At 38.6% G+C, this 17,385-nt stretch overlaps 1 protein-coding gene across 2 annotated transcripts in view; it reads right to left on the reverse strand.

Moving 5' to 3' along the window:
* The window catches only part of LOC149775420 (low-density lipoprotein receptor-related protein 2-like), a 233,125-nt gene that overhangs the window by 130,235 nt on the left and 85,505 nt on the right, over positions 1 to 17,385 (reverse strand). For both annotated transcript variants that reach the window (XM_089942933.1, XM_089942934.1), the window contains exons 12-13: positions 8,183 to 8,308; positions 7,503 to 7,696 (exon numbers count right to left, since the gene is read on the reverse strand). In XM_089942933.1, coding sequence (XP_089799059.1) covers positions 7,503 to 7,696; positions 8,183 to 8,308 — 320 coding nt within the window. The remainder of the gene's footprint in view (positions 1 to 7,502; positions 7,697 to 8,182; positions 8,309 to 17,385) is intronic.

A 17,385-nucleotide genomic window follows, 5' to 3' on the forward strand; every position in this document is an offset into this window, starting at 1 on the left:
AAGTTTTTTTAAATAACATCATATGAGATGATGCCAGTGGAAATGGCAGAAAAGTGTCTGTATTGTTCACCAACTACACCTTGTTCTTACAAAATGTGGCTGTTACACATTCCCATGATGATGTCACTGACAGCCATCAGTGAGGAATGCCCCAACAAGCATAATACAAATTGCTTCCATTGTAATTGTTACAATTCCATTCTGACCACTCCGGTGTCCTAGTGGTTAGAGCGTCCGCCTCAGAAGCGGGAGGTCATGGGTTCAAACCCCAGCCAAGTCATACCAAAGACTTACAAAAATGGTATTAACAGCTACCTCACTAGACGCTCAGCATTAAGAGGTTAGTGTTAGGACTGATCGGCCTGGTGTCAGGATAATGTGACTGGGTGCAACATCATACTACATGTTTGCAGCATGATGCCCCAGTGCTATACATCACTATAAACTGCCACACTGCAGACATCGTAGCAATATGACTGAAAAATTATTCAAGCTACGTTAAAAATCCAATCACACACACACAATTCCATTCTACGATCCAGAACCAACACTAATTCCGTACTACAGTTCTTGCATTTCAATCCAATTTTGCTTTGGAAATGTAGTGCCACTCAATTCATAATGAACCCATTCATTTCAAACACTCGCAAATACTTATTATTCCTGTCTACAACTGAAAAATATCTATATAAAAAAACGTGTAACTGTGTTTTATGCAAGGGCATGGAGATGCACAAAAACTTGCACCTGAAGCTTGAATAAAACCCCGACTGTGGATAAGACTTTACCCATCGATTACCCCAGCTTGGGGATAAATTCTGACCGTGGCGATTTATTATATATCCTATGACTGCTCCAGCTTGAGGGCAAAATCCAAGCACATCCCTAAAAAGATAACAAGTATAGCGGCTCTTTACCTTCTGTAAATGCCACTTGAGCTTCCTGATGCTGTTGTATCTGCCATTTGACAGAATCACGAATGTGGATATATTTCTTAATTGCCTCTAGTTGTTGAGCTAGTTTAGCTGTATGAAATTCCTTTGTGCAGACTCACTCATTATTAATATTACAACAGTGATTTAATTACACATCACCTGTCAGCACACCGATGATAAGTCAGTTATTTTATAACACACCAACAAGCTTGCCCCTTGCACCCCCCCCCCTTTTTTTTTTATTTGGGCACCTGTGGACATGAATCTGCAAGGCTCAAATTGTCATTTTTAATATAAGATCTCAACATTTTTAAGGCCTTAATTTTAAAGACATCCTTAAAACCCCCAAAAGGTTATCAACTGGATCACCAGCCTTCGTTTAGAGTAACAGCAAGTATATATATATATTTAGGTCTAAGGAAACACAATAAAAATGTTTGATTTAACAATGACATATTTGCCTCAGGTCTGTGATCCTGAAGTGAATATTAACTGTCCATTTATTTTCTTGGCTTTTCTTTACTAGGAAATTGATTATAGAGATTTCTGCAATGGTGAAGGCAATGTAAAAATTGGTTACTATAACATACTTTTTACGCCATGTTTGAAAAATTAAATCCAATGGAAAGGTTATAGTCTGAAAATCTTCATTAAATTAAGTTAATATAGGGGAAAAAACTTTAAGAGTTCATAAATATTTTTCAGTGCTGAATAAAGATATAACACTTTCTGCTGTGATTTTAATAGTTTCTGAGAGCATGAAAAATTTCTAGAACTATAATGTATAAATGTTTTCAAAAGATTATATTAATATGAGGGAAAAATCTGTTATGAAATAAACTGACAAGATCTTGTATGAATTCATGTTATCTTTAAATATGATATTTGTGTGAAAATATCTGGAAGAAAAAACAAGATGGTGCCACTCACACATACAATGTGGTTGCCACAGTAGCCATATTAAGAAACTTTTTATCGCTACTTCTGAATGGATAATTGTGTCAGCGTGTCAACATGTGTACAAAATACTTATGTTGATGTCTAGCAGGTCCTGAATGAGAATTATGGTGCTGTACAGACATCCTATAAGGCCACCAATGTGGCCATCCTGAAAATCTTGGTATAACTACTTCTCCTGAATGAATCGTCATATCAGTGAAAGACTTCTTATGTCTAGTTGGACGTAAATGAAAATAGTGCCAATCTAACCTCCAATATGGCTGTTTTAATGGGCATCTGGAAAACCCCTTCCTTGCTACTTCTCCTAGATGGCTGGTCATTTTGACATTGTGCTTTCACTAGATGACCTATTTGATGTCTGGTTGGCCGTAAATGGAACTATGCATATGGTTTTGATGTCTAGTTGGTCCTAAATGTGGTTTTTGCTGCTCATAAACTTCTAATGGTATTATAGTTGGTTCCTTAATGAAACTGCTGTACAAAATTAAAAGGCCTTCTCACTTTCTGTCAAGTTGGATACAATTATCTTTACCAGCTAGGATTTCTTGATCCTCTTTTTTATACATCAACCCTTCGCATATGTAGTTAGCTAAAACAGTATTTTGAACAATTAATTGCCCTCTTGCAAATACAATCCCAATTGCATGCTTTTACCAGTGTGAGAGCTCCTTATATAAGTAGCTAAGTATTCAGTAACTGAATTTCCACATCCATCAACTCAGAATTAAAAGTTGCAAAACATATACAAATTTGAAAATCTTGAGACATGTGTCACTTTGCATGGTGGGTGTTATGATTTAAATGCAACAAGGAAATTGAATTAGGGTTAATTTCTTTAAGCTGTATTCAATCATGGGGCCCTGGATTATAGAATGGTCTAGGCATACACATCACTAATCAACTCTCTCTAGTCCAACCAATGTGTGTATATGAGAAAGCTTGCCAGTAGCGTTATGTGCGTTGATTTCTTCCAATAAATATGTTGGCTGCCATGTAAAGTCTATGATGTCCTGAAAAATGGTGTTAAGCTCCATACAAGCAAGCTAAACAATCAATGATATAATGGAACAGTAGACACCATTTTAGCTAAATATGCCAAGAATTGATTTAGAGACTTGGTTAGTGATGATGACTTAAAATTGGCAAGGGATTAAAAAGATAAAAGAAATGACCTTTCATGGCACTGTAATATAACAAATGAGGAAAAACAAAAGTTTATTGCATTTGAACCTTTTGTTTTTTCACAGTTTCAATTTAAGTCATAAGGCCCCTTATTTTGCCTTACCAAACATATAGCAAGTTATTACCTCAAGCCCTAGCACTAATAATGCCTCACAAGTAAGCAGTCTTTTATGAAGTCTCAGGTCTGAGTATATGTCTAGCAATACTTATGTCCAGTTTGTTTATAAAATTCTTTCTCACATGGTACAGTTTTCAGAGAGACACAATAAATTCAACAAGTGTGGTAATGAAGGGACAGGCATTCTTTATTTATGCACACATCCCAAAGGGACATTGCTATGTTTGAATCAACACTGAACTGAAGAATGGAGCATCAGCTGCATCAATTAAAATATTGTGGCCCACACAAAATACTGCAAGGACTATAATCAATTTATGAGTGCAATGGGCATGAATTACTGTAGCAGACTGGAGGAAGTAATCCGAATTTATTAATATCTTGAAGCTAAATATAGTAAAGTTTTCATCTATAATCTGTGGAATCATTTTTGCACACAGTTTGCAGGATTTGTCTTTGGGTCATCGTTTTTCTTTTTCTTCATCTTTCTAGCTTATGGTATCTTGATAAGTCTTATGGTGCCGTGCAACTGCACTTGATGATTACCACAGCCAGTGACATTGTATCAAATCTTCTGGGATCAGATGATTCAATGCAAATTCCACATAACCTATCACCATCCTCATGTTTGCCATCTGACTTACTAAGTTATTTTGCCTAAATAATAATAAAAACAATCTGGTCTGATGTATTGATAGCGTTCTGAATGACCATAATATATTCTTTGTATCTATCCTAGAAAATCCTGAGTGGATTGCTGTTTGGTTTTAATAAACCAAAGTAATCCAATGAAAGGCATTTTACAGACACAAGTGTCTGTTTCCTGTATGCAGTGATTAAATGATAGTATTATGTCTTTATTTTTTTAAAACTGATGATACATATGATCACCTTCAATGTGCAATATTAGTTATGTTAATTAACGAGTGGGCAATATTTGAATTTCAAAGATAAAAGTGTATGCCATGATCACTTTAGTAGGATGATTTGTCAAGTGAGGTTATCTTTTCTGTTTGAATAAATATTGTTAACTAAACTATTTTCGCAAGTTATGACATAAGAATGATTCAAAGAAAGAAAATTCATTAAATTGAACATATAAAATGTAATACTGCAACAGAGTCTAGATGAACTATTTCTTCAGAGACACAATCCAGACTCTGTGGCAGCAAAATTATCAAATAGGACACAACTAAGAGACAATCACATTTTCAGTCACAATGGTTTGACAATTATCAATGGCTTGAATTCATTGACTGTGAAGGCAAAGTGATTTGCAGTTACTGCAAAAAAAGTTCCCAAACTGTCACAGATTTTAAATTCTACCAGTGGACTTGTAAGTGTAACTGACAAATTCAGGATTTAATCAAGCAAGTCTCATGATAGTATTATACCTAATAAAGCAAAATGTAGCACAGTATATTCATGACACTTAGGCCAGCATGTACAAAATATTCCTCAAGTTACAGTTGCTAGCACTCCACTAAGAAATGACATTTTATAATAAATAAAAATGTAATGGAAAAAAAAATCGATAAAGTGATTGCACTCTTTAACATAGCCTACTACCTAACTCAATAATGAAAATGATTTGGTTCATTATATCTTTGTGTTTTATGGAATAAATGCATACATCTGATTGAATTTTAGGCAAGAGACTGAACTTTTGGGTTAAGTTAAAATGTATGTGGAACAAATGCATTTTCTAAAACTACTTGTATCAGTGTGCATTGTGACTTTTCTTTAAGATAACTCTAAATGGTACTGGGTAATAATCATTTTCTTCAACTGCACACTGTTGTCTTCCATTTGATTTGATGACTTACAGCTATACTGTCTACACAGTAGGCCTCAACATCAGGAAAAATTCTGTATACTTCAGTTACAGCTGAAATAAGTTTTGCATTAGTACCTGAATCAGACAAAAAAGGTTGTGTTCTGGTGTGTGAATAGAAATGGCTAAAAGTAATATAGACAAAAGCCATAAGAGTACACAAGTTACATATGAAAACCACCAATTCACTTGCATGTGTGGCATACAAGTTCAAAGATTTGCATCATGTTTATTTCTGTACACATTGTTCAACTCATAAGATATTTTAAGAGCTATTTCTCTATTGTATGCATAATTCATTTACAAATGTGATTAGTGGGCCACACCGAAGGCCATACTATTAGTTCACTTGGCAATATGGTAACGTCAGCTGAAAAGCATAATCATCCATTAAAAGAGCATTATGATATGAACATTAGGTATTTAGGACATATAGATTTTTCTTTTCCAAATGGAGTCCAAGTAATTATTGCCCAATCCAGGTATAATTTTGTACACAAGTAAAGAACAAAATAAGATAAATCTTCATTTATTTGCAATTGACAATACACTTCTTAATGAATATACACTTTTGCATTTATTTTGTATCACTTGAATAAACAATATTTCTTTCAGTTCATTTTAAACTTTTATTTTATATCACTTGAGTAAACAATATCTCTTTCGTTTCATTTAACACTTAGAAACAGGTTCTTCCAGTTACAATAATCAACTCTGGAAACAATAAACAAACTGGAACTTTTGACCTAATTATATTACATTTACTAGGGTTAAAACAATAAATTCCTTAACATAATAAATTAACAGTTCCAGTTAATCAAACACAAAATCACCTTTTATACAGGGTGTGAACTGTTAATATTTACAGGATAAAGCTTATAGTTTCCAAATTGATTGAAGCTTACATGTTGCAGTTGCTGGCACATATCTATTTCCAGCATGGTTTGCATACATTCCACCTTTAATAATTTTGTTACTTCCCTACCCCACCCCATTCAGTAACAAGTATCAAAAATCAGGCTCATTCTAAGGCAAAGTCTGTAACTTGTGTACCACAGTCATCAGAGAGACAAAGATGCAAAACTTTATGATGCCTGTCAAAGGAAGAAAACAGTTTGTTGTTTACCCAAGTTTTGAACCAGTTAACTTGAATTCTCAGACCATCAATTGCTACAGCCCCACTAATTACAATTGTTAGGGAATAATGAGAACTCACCTTCAGTTATCTGTGTATATATATAATTTTAATAACCAAGAATACCGGATGTCTGGGAACATTATAGCATTCAATGGTAACGTCAGAACTGAGATGAGAGAATTAAACAAGCATAGTACATGACATAATATATCCATAAACTATTGACTGGGAAAAATACTACAGAACACCATTTCTGCTGGCAGTAAGATGTTGAACCTATATGTCATAAATATCAGGTTGGACATCTAGGACCAGTAATATTCATAATGGGCAGTACCCCCCCCCACCCCCCCAAGTGAGAAGGGCCTGATTTGTAATCTAAGCCACCCAACCTATCACAGCCTTTATAGTACTTGAAACAAATACTGAGTAATAGTAAAACAAACTCTGAAAGTTATTAAAACCAATTTGTTATATTTCCATAACTCTGCATAGTTAACTGTGCAAGCAGACTTAAACATATCAGTGTATGACAGTTAAATTGAGCTATAGCATCGATTAACAGAAGCTACGAATTCATCAACAAGCAGTGAACAATCATCTTCACAATAAATGTCAAACATTAGCATCCATAAGCTGTCAAGACAAGTTGTTACACTGGATATATAATCATCCATTTATTTCAAACAAGCTGTGAAAAACGAACCTCACGTCCGCTATATGTACGCTGGCCATTGCAAAGGATGCTTTAATAGATTAATGTTTATCGTCGTGTCTTGACAACCATTTTGCGCGCGCACACCGGAAAGTCATGCTATATATTTGTTACTTGTGAACGTATTCGTGGGCAGTACGCTATATATTGTTCCCGTGACCGTATTCACGGGCAGAATGCTATATGTTTGTTCTTCGTGAACGTATTTTTGGGCAGTTACTTTGTCATCTTCAACCTAAAGGTCAAAACTGCCCATGAAATATATATATCTGCCCACGAACCGAAAACATGAATAGGACTATAACATAAGTGTATATACTTATTTTCAACATATACATAATTACTATGTAAGAAATACAACCTATGTATATGTATTTTGATTTGAAATGTAAACTATATCATGTCCTTCCCGTAAACCCACTTTCGGGATGACTGCCCACAACGCACCTAAAACGTGTATATATATATATATATATATATATACGTTATGAACATGTAAATCTACCTTACAATATGTTGATCTGTACAATTTATAGTGACTTCATTCCGTTAATGGTCCTTGGCATCTGTTGAACTGAATACTCATTGAATTGAATACTCAGAAGAATAATGTATATTACCTTTAATACCGCATCGTAGAAATAGACAGAATTTGTCTCTATCATTGATGTGATAGCTGTAATATGATTCCGGTACGGAAAGACACGTGTCAATGCTTCAGATGGGTGTTCCAAGCTTCTGTCAGCAAAATTCCTTTCTAAATGATATATGCCGTCCGATTTAGCCAATAAAATGGCATTAATAGGCCATTTGCCTGAAATATGTACAATTACCAGTATTAATTAACAGCTCTTGACTGCACTTCAAAATGTGGAACAAATATATGTAGATTTCGAAAAAAGGTTCAAATTACACGTCCTTTTTTATTGCTGGCTTTTTACGTCCATTTCTGAATGAGATTTATGGAAAACTTAAGGAAAATAACTGCTTCTTAACAAGATTGAATTGCTTATTTCATTTGATGTGATTTTCGTCTACATATACATATAAATCATGTAACAATTAAATAATTCCATATCACTGTTAGAAAATATAGTCGCCCTGTAAAGAGTCTTTCTAAAACCTCGTTTCATCTGGAACAAAAATTATGTATGCATGAAAAATCAAGGCTCGAAAGGAAGATTGTTTTTTGTGAACTAACTGGGTTAGCATGAAGAACTACAGTTGTTGTTGTTGTTATTAGCAGTAGTAGTAGTAGTAGTAGTATCATTATTATTATTATTATCATCATCATTCAGACCACAAAATCTTTTCTCCTCTGATTCCTCCGCCTGAAGGCGCAGATATCCTGAGCAGATACACTCCTCTGGCAATCTCTTGCTAGGATTGATGCAGATTCCTGGACAAGACGAATGTATACATGGATCTGAAAGAGCGAAATGAAGAGTAGGGATTGATTCAATGAAAACTTCTGTAAGACGTGCACAATAAAAACTGACTTTTGTCTTGACATTTTTAATTGAATATATTGGATTTGGTTAATTGGTTTTGGCGGGCGTTATCTAAGGGATGACCTTCCTCGATATTACAGCCCTGTGGGAGTGAAAACATAGAATTTCAACAGAGAACTGAGCAAGAATATTAGGAAGAAATAATAAAATACGAACCCTTTAGACAAGAAAAATAAGTTTATTCAAACAAATTAATAGCGGCACTTCCAATTCAATATAAATTATGTCAGACAAATCTAATACCAGTGTCTAATTTGAACTTGTTATAGTTGTTGTTGTAGGATTTAACGCCATTTTTCAGCACACGATAGGCTATACATGGTGGCCAGTATTAATGGTGGAGGAAAAAACCAGGAAAATCCCAGAAGGAACCACCAACCCACGAGAAGCTACTGGCAAGCTTTCTCACATACCCACATTGGCCGAATCCGAGACTCGAACCTGCGCAGATAGAGGTGAGATGACAGTGATTTGTAACGGAGAGCGTTTTAGACCACTCGGCCACTCGGGGCCCCACTCTAATGTGGACTTATTTCATCATAAAAATGAGTGGTGAAAAGAGAGCAATGTCCATGACTGATTCCTCGAGCCTTGCTACTCTCTATGATTCACCCCTTCCAGGACTTCCTAGTACTTTTTCCTGAACTCGTCGCTCCTTTTCTCGGAATTCCGTCTTCAGAAGTTCCCGTCTCTCTCCCAGAAAGCTGTTCATTAAAGGAGACAGTTAAACGTAAATCTTTATGTACCACTTTCTATATACCCAAATTACCTCACTTACGTTACTCAGAAGCATACTAGCTATCCACACTGCATAAATTCTGAACTAATCCGACAGAACATCACTCTCGCTTCAACGCAACAGGCCATAAATAACAGATTAGCGGTATATCTAACGTCACTGTATCTCTTTATATACGCTACCACATGATCGATTACTATTGCATAGTTCACAAAATTCTAGTTACAGCAAACGCTAACGTACAAGATTATTTAAACATTATAAAATCAAGATAATCAGTATCATCCTAACAGACAAAGGAAATTAGTAGTGAAGTGGGGCACATTAGCGACAATGGGAATTAGAATTACAGACCCACCCACCCCGGTCAGATTAGCGACAATGGAAATTTAACATGGCGAAAAATCATGGGTCAGATTAGCGACAAGGGAAATTAACATGGGAATAAATCGTGGGTCACTCTAGCGACAAGGGGAATTTAACATGGAACTATAGTGTGGGTCTGTCTAGCGACAAGGGGAATTTAACATGGGGAATAGAGTTTGGGCTTGTCAAGGGACAAGGGAAATTGAACATGGGATTTTTTTTTTAAATTTAAAAAAAGGGGTAGGCAATTGAAAAGTCATACTCTTTTCGAGAAATATGGCTGGCCCTGAAAAGGGCCTTTGGCTTTCCTCTGTTTCCTCCATTTACTCATCCAGCCCCTAATTTTTCCCCAAATTCCTTTTTTCTTCTTCTTTTCATTGTCCGGTATCCAGTCCGCGTGACCCATGGCTCGGAACTTCTGTTGGATTTTTATCCAGTTATTGTTCAGTCTCTCATATTCTTCTTTTTTCTTTCTATTCTCTTGTTCTTTTCTATCTTTTGCCCACCTGTCCTTAATTTTCTGCACTTCTTCCTCTATTATCTTTTTCATCTTTTCTTCCGCTTTCTTTAGTTGTTCAATGCCCCTTTTCACGAACTTCCACTCTGACCATTTCTCTAGCTCTTCTAAATAGCATCTCACTGCTTTTACCTTGTCCATAGACTCTTTTATAGTCCCCACTCTTACATACTCTGGTTGAATCAATCCTCTCAATCTCTTAACTTCTTCCTCTATCATCTCCTCTATCATCTTCATCGCTAATTGTAGTTCATTGACATAGTCAAGACTTTTTCTCAACCTCCATTCTCTTTCTATCCTTTCAATAGTGTACTCTCCATCCATCATCCAAAAGTAAATATTTCTTAAGTCATTAAACAACGCTGACACTTCCATCTTGTATCTGTTATTCCGTAGAATGGTTTGAACGACGGATACTGTGGGTTCTTATACGAAAAGCGCGGACGTGAAGGAAAACATCCCCCTAAAACATAAAATTGATCTTACCTAGATCATGACCAAACAACGCGCGGACGTGAAGGAAAACATCCCCCTACTTTCTCATTTCATATAATAAAACCCAAACTATACTCTTCACATATGCTAATAAATAATAAAGAAACCCATAATCTACCATTCACACAAACTTACATGAGCAGTTACAAACACAAATACATACACTCCCACTCTGAAAAAAGAGTTAGTGTTTATATTCACACTACTCTACCTATACACATTGGCAAATGGATCGTTATTTCTTTTCTAGAGTATTGGGGTAGCCCTGAAAAGGGCTTTTTTTTTTGGAACTTCATGGACACCTGGTTAATGGTGGCACCTTCCAGGCCTGGCGCCGCATACACATCTTGTCCCCCAGTTACTTTTTACTTTTTGGGGGGAGAGAGCAGAGGCAGGATATGTGGCTTCAGAATCCCAATTTTCGCTCTCTGGGATTCTGAAATTTCTTCTTGTTCTCTCCTTTTCCTCCTCCTCTTTTTGTTTCTTCTCTCCTCCTCTTCTTCTTTGTATTTTCTCTCCTCCTCTTCTTTATTTCTTCTTTCCTCCTCCTCTCTCATCCTTCCTTCTTCCACAATTGCTTCCGCGGCCAGTTCGTTCAACAGGCGCCTGGCATATTCCAGATGCACATGAAGTTCCAACAGTTTCGCCAGTCTCGTGTTCATTTTTGGTGTTGATCAATCAACAAGGGTAACTAGACTGCCGAGCGAGTTTCAATTTATACTGAAAGCGCGGACATGATGGAAAACATCCCCCTAAAAACATAAAATTGATCTTACCTAGATCATGACCAACAAAAAACAACGCGCGGACCTAAAAGAAACACTCACTCACTTTTTTTATGCTGCCTATTCCTATTCTAAATTTATTTTCATGAATCAATTCAATAGACTATCCACATACGCAAAGCAATCCAATCTAACCCTTAATGTACACCTCAAACACCAAAAAACATTATTTTAATCTACTATCCACACCAACTTACGTGAGCGCTTACAAACACAAACACAAACACACAAACACACAAACTCACAAACTCATCCCCTCACATTTTTTTAAGAAAGAGTTAGTGTTTATATTCACACTACTCTACCTACACACATTGGCAAATCGATAGTTATTTCTTTTCTAGAGTATTGGGGTAGCCCTGAAAAGGGCTGTTTTTTTGTTTGCTATGGCAATCTTTTTTAGTTTCTAAGAATGCGATGTCCTCTGAGGATAGACCTTCTGGCGATAGGTCTGCTTCTTCGGAAAGAGAAGAAGAACTCTTTGCTGTCGATACGACAATCGACAAAGCCTCTGTCAGCTTCAGGTTGCTGCTGCTGCTGTTGCTGTTGCTGCTGTTGCTGCTGTCTCTGAAGTCTGTACTTCTCTGTCCATTCTTCTTTTTCCCTGTTCATTTCTTCTCTGAAGAGCTCTTCTATCAGGTCTTCAGTGACTTTTAACATTCTCACATTCTCTATTTCTTCTGGCTTCGGTATCAGACTGTGTCTGACCCTGTGCAAATTCACGTAGGCTTCGTTGAGCTTAGCTAGTTTGGAGCACATCTTCTTAGGAGGATGAGTCGACAATGGATGGTTAGACTGGAAACAACCCCGCTTCTTAAAGTCAAAGCGCGGACGTGAAGGAAAACATCCTCCACACGGTTTTCGAGTCGCAACGTTCAGTGAGTGTCATGAGAGGGATAGTAAGAAATGAAAGAGCATCAATCCAACATTCTTATAGCTAAACAAAAGACAAAGGCATTTTTTTTTCAAAACACAACATTTTTTATTCAAGAATCACTTAACACTAAACAACAACTCTAACATTTTTAACAATAATCCAACAATATAACATCAAGCAATTGTTTCAAATTACAAACATTTTTTTTTCCATTTACAGTCTACTTTATACAGGGCTGACAACGTTGTGAAAGAAATTGTGATTTCCACTGTTGGAAGTCATTAGGCCATTGATGGACACTACGTTTCCTAGCTTGAGACAAAAGATAAGCATAATGGTCACAAAACCATCGATCTACTTTCACATCGTTTCTAGAAGAAGAACGAGGATCAAAATGAGTCACTAAATGTTCTAAGGAATAGCCCAGGCTGCGATGATGCAGAAAATACACACAGTACTGTCCACACACCAAGGAATCTGTGCCTTGTAATTTCACGTTATTGAATCGGGTAGTCTGAGCATTTCTTCTCATAAAGTCGATGATATCGTCTTCCAAAGGGGGCAATCCGTACGAATCGAAATATTCCACACATCCTTCTTGAGGAAAGTAGACGGCTACCCAGTGGGTTCCTGGGAGATGACTGTCATCCGTGTTGATCACGTAAGCTTGATGGTCTTTAGGTTTGCGATGAGGGAGTTCATCTTTAGCACAGACGACAGGATTCCAAGAAGCCGTATACGAACTGTGGTTCAAAAGGTAATAAAGTTCCCAGGTATCCATGTTTTGTGTGTGCTTTTTTTTTCTTCTTCACAGGTAATAATAAGTCGTCAATTCGATCCTGACTTTTTGCTTGAAAATGTCTGACGAATAAACGGTTATTCGTTCTGTTTCCTCACTCTGATTCAGGAGAGCTTCGATACGATGGATCTCTTGAGTGGTTAATGGTGGACAAGAATGTTCACGCAAGTCTTTATACCACTGATGCAACACGTCTTTGTTCGAGATCAGACTCCAAGCTTCGTCCAGATACTCGTTCAATTTTTCTTCTTGACTTAACATTAGGCATTTATCGTGTTGAATTTGACTGGGATGATCGTTTTGACATCCATAACAATTTTTCTTGATCAATTCCATCATTTTTTCCACCAAGTGTTTGGCAAAACAGGAGACTAAATGGGCTTCTTGTTCTGGCCATCTCGATTTCATCATGATTACTTCTTCTTCTTTTTCCACGGTCTCCTCACATTTCATGTCCAAAGTTTCTCCACTAGGTAAAGAGGGATAACAGTCTTCCATGGCTTCTAATGGTCTAGAATGACTTCTCTCAAACTGTTGATTTCTATGGTATTATCGAATTCGGCATACAGGATGGCGTTCACTGTTGCTGGTAGTTCTTTTGCAAACTGAAGTTCCGCACGAATCTGGCCAGATTTTATAGGGTGGAAATGTCCCTCGTCGCTGCCCTGGTCAGGAGTGAAATCGAAAGCCCACAAAGCATAGCCTCCTGCATAATCTTCGTACGTAATGCCGTGACTTGTGTTGGTTCCTAACTGACCGGTGGCTTCGTACAGGGACAAGTACGATCTCAAGTAATTCATCTTCTTGTCACTAAAGTCAGGTTCGAAAGGTCGGGTACACAAGGTCTTGCCATCGCGACTGACTTCGATTTTCTTCACGTCGAAGTGTTGAAAGTTGAAAGGATTTTCACCGAAGGCTCCGCTGAAGGCTGAATTCGAGACCATACCAAGGATTAAACGCTTGGGTAACTGTCCTTGAAACAGATGATCTTCGATCATAGAATGCTGTCCCTTGGGAATGGTGAACGTTTTCACTTCCACGCGTCGGATGGGATACTTGGCGGTCGTTCTGCTCAACGTTTGACTGATTTCGTTTCCCACTTTGGGTAACACTTCCACGCGTCGTACGTAGAGTTTCGCCTCTTCGATTTTGCTTTTAGGAGCCTTAGCAGGATCAGCCAACAAATGGAAAGCGGTACTGCTGCGATTCAGTCTCAAGCGGACATTGACCACGTTCAGCAAATATTTCTCTTGCAACCACATGTCCAAATGCAAACGATCCATCAGTTCTAAACTTTTCTTATCTAAGATTTTGCTTTCTCTTTGCTCAAAGCCGGAATTGCTTCCATCCAATGCGTTGAACTTGGTCGCTTCGTCAGGTTCCCACATCACACAGGCATTGAGATCAGTATCCTTGGCATCTATTCCGTACGTCAAGAGATTTTCCAGGTAGGCACGGTAAGGGTATGTATCCATGCTGCTGCTGACTAGTTTGTTATTCAAGTACAAATCCACTGAGCTGAACAAGGAATGCATGAAATTGTTGACGGGAGCTATATTTTCATCGTCTTCTACTCCATTACCATCCTTATCAAGAACTTGGACTTTCAAGTACAAGTAACTGCTATTCAGATCGATGTAATCTTCGGGTTCTCCTTTGATTTCAAACTCGATGGGAGCGGAATCGGTCAATGAGGAGACGGGGTTAAATTCCACCCACTGGGATTCTTGCATCGTCATCATGGTGGGGGGCATGGCAAACAGATCCAGTTCCGTCTTGGAACAAGCGCAAGACTCTCGGTGCATCATTTTGTTTTGTTCTTTCTCAATAATCGAAAACGTCTAAGTCTCGAACGGTTCTTCTTTTCTTGGCCTTTCTAGCTTGAAGTCTGGTGAAAGGGTGTTTTCTTCGTCTTCGTCTCTTTCTGCCTTGTCCTTGCTGAATGCCTGACTCGGTAGCGTGCAGGGCATTTATAGGTGTGTCTCGTCGGCTTAAAATGTCTTTACCCGTTTTCAGCAAGACATTTTTGCCTGCCCTCATGAAGGCTTCTTTAGGGTTTTGTTTGTCGATGATGACATTTTGGAGAAATTCTTTGCCTTGCGTCAGTGCCGCATCTTTCAAGGCGTGCAATCCGCGTGTCACCATCGGTTTCAACACTGGGGCCACCGAACGAAAGGCCGATTTTAACATGTCTCCTAAACCGTGTCCTCGCTGTCGAGCAACCCCTCGGTACACTGGATACATGACTTACTTACGAATCGTGAGAGAACCGTTTTCGAAAATGGAGTTTCACCGTGACTTTTCCTTTGGTGAATGAAATATTTTGTCCCAAATCTCCTTTTATAGTAATGTTGACCGTGTCCAAATACGACTTGCTGACAGGCAAATAGTGAGGATGGGCAAATTCGCGGTGGACGTGGTAAGTGTTTCCACCTTCCTCGTCAGCGTTCGTGGCAGAATCCACTTTGAAAGGAATGACACGCAGTAACGGCACGGAGGTGTGTCCCACCACGTTGTACTCCACCACATCGGAATACACAAAGATCAAATTCAGTCCTTGGTTCAGTTCTACCAGGGTACGAAAAAACTTGGCAAAAGACTCGTTGTCGTAAATGATTACTTGCTCACATTTTTGATCAAATTTCTTTCTCATCTCCATGTCTCCGCCCAACATGTCAAACAATTCAGGACAAAATGAAATGGACAGGATTTTACTCCGCTCAAATTTCATCGAGAAGCGACGAGCTGCTTTGTGGTACTCCATGGTGACACTTTTGTTGTTGACATGCTCAAAAGCTTTCCCAAACACGCCATTAAACCTGGAGGCTATGGTGCTGACCAATGATGACCACTGAAATAATACCCTGGGAGAATGGACAAGTGGTAGGTCCACGTTTTAGTTTTCTCATTATAGGTTTTAATGTCAGATATGGTTCTCTTATTCAATTCCTGTTGCAATTGCTCGTCATTAACTTCCACCTTAAAAAAAATTTGATTGGGAAGGACATTGAGGACTTGGGTCGGGTGAATCATTTCTACTAAAGCCACTTCCCAATGGGCTTCGTGATCTAAGGGGATGGCTTGAGGTAATTTTGCCGTGTAACAGCACAACGTATTGTGAGGAAACACCTCCATGGAACTGTCACTGGGTAAGGTTAAGTAAAATTGGTTTTCGTGACTCATAATTCCAGAGTTCTGTGGCTGTCCGAGGGGTTATTACTGGACGTCAGAGGCGTGTCTCCGCCCAAAATGGGGTTCTGATTGTGGTTGGAGTGGTGACTGGCACTGGCACTGGACACAAGGTTCCCGTTCGAGGAGAATTTCAGGGAGGGATTGGGAAGCAGGTAACCGATGCAACTGCTCAATAAAATGGTCCACAATTGTTTGTCTCCTTGTTGCAAACTCAAATTGGCAATGGGTGCCCCGATGACACAATACACCACGAAGATTTGGCAGAAAAAGACGATTTGCGTTTTAGGCACACGTTCTCCACACCACACCCACAAGGGTTGTTTTTGTAAATCTTGCACAGAACTGGGTGAAGAAGGAGTGGTCGACGTAGCTGCGTCTGCTGTGTGAAAGGGCATAATGGTCACTTCTTTTTATAGTCGATGACTTGCGAAGCGTCGATCCAAGAATCAAAACTGGGTGGATATCCTTTCCAACGTACTTTGACTTCTTTGACACGTCGTTTACCCACTTTACGGGTTCTGCGTTCGAGAATGCTTTCGATGTCGTACACGTCGTCTTCTTTTTTGGTGACACGTTGTAACTCGGGCAAATAAAACGTTCCTTTGAGCACTTCTCCGTTCATGTCTCCCAATTTATAGACGGTAGGATGACGACCATGCACTCGTCCAGTGACGCGAAACAATTCGGTCGTCCAGTTAGGTAAGTAACCTTTGTCGAAAGTGCGTTTGGTTTTGCCAATGCACACCCAATCTCCTACGGCCAACTCTCCACTTTTCTTGGGGACAGCCCTCGTCGGGGACGTACCGAACAGACGCTCAAACACTAGCACTTCGTTCTCGGGAGTCACGTCTTGCGGGGCACGTCCGATGCTTCGATGGTAAGATTGGTTGTACGCTTGCACCAGGTGCGGTAAGATGTCGATGTACTTCAGAGTGTGGTGATGCGTAAAATATTTCCACATGCGTTCTTTTAAAGTGCGTTGAAAACGTTCCACGATGCCTGCTTTGGTTTCGGGATTCTCGGTGGTAAAAACATGAATGTCACGTTTCTTTAATTCTTTTTGGAAAGCTTGGTTCAGAAATTCGGTGCCTTTATCCATTTGCAATCGAAGAGGGTGACGACCGCTTTGTTTCAACACCCGTTGCAGGGCTCGCACTAACTCGCTGCTCGATTTGGAAGTCAAGGGCACGACCCAGGCAAATTTGGAAAAGACGTCGATGAC

The sequence above is a fragment of the Sinohyriopsis cumingii genome, chromosome 19 (assembly GCF_028554795.1).
Source record: "Sinohyriopsis cumingii isolate HCF-2022 chromosome 19, ASM2855479v2, whole genome shotgun sequence".
NCBI classification, from domain to species: domain Eukaryota; kingdom Metazoa; phylum Mollusca; class Bivalvia; order Unionida; family Unionidae; genus Sinohyriopsis; species Sinohyriopsis cumingii.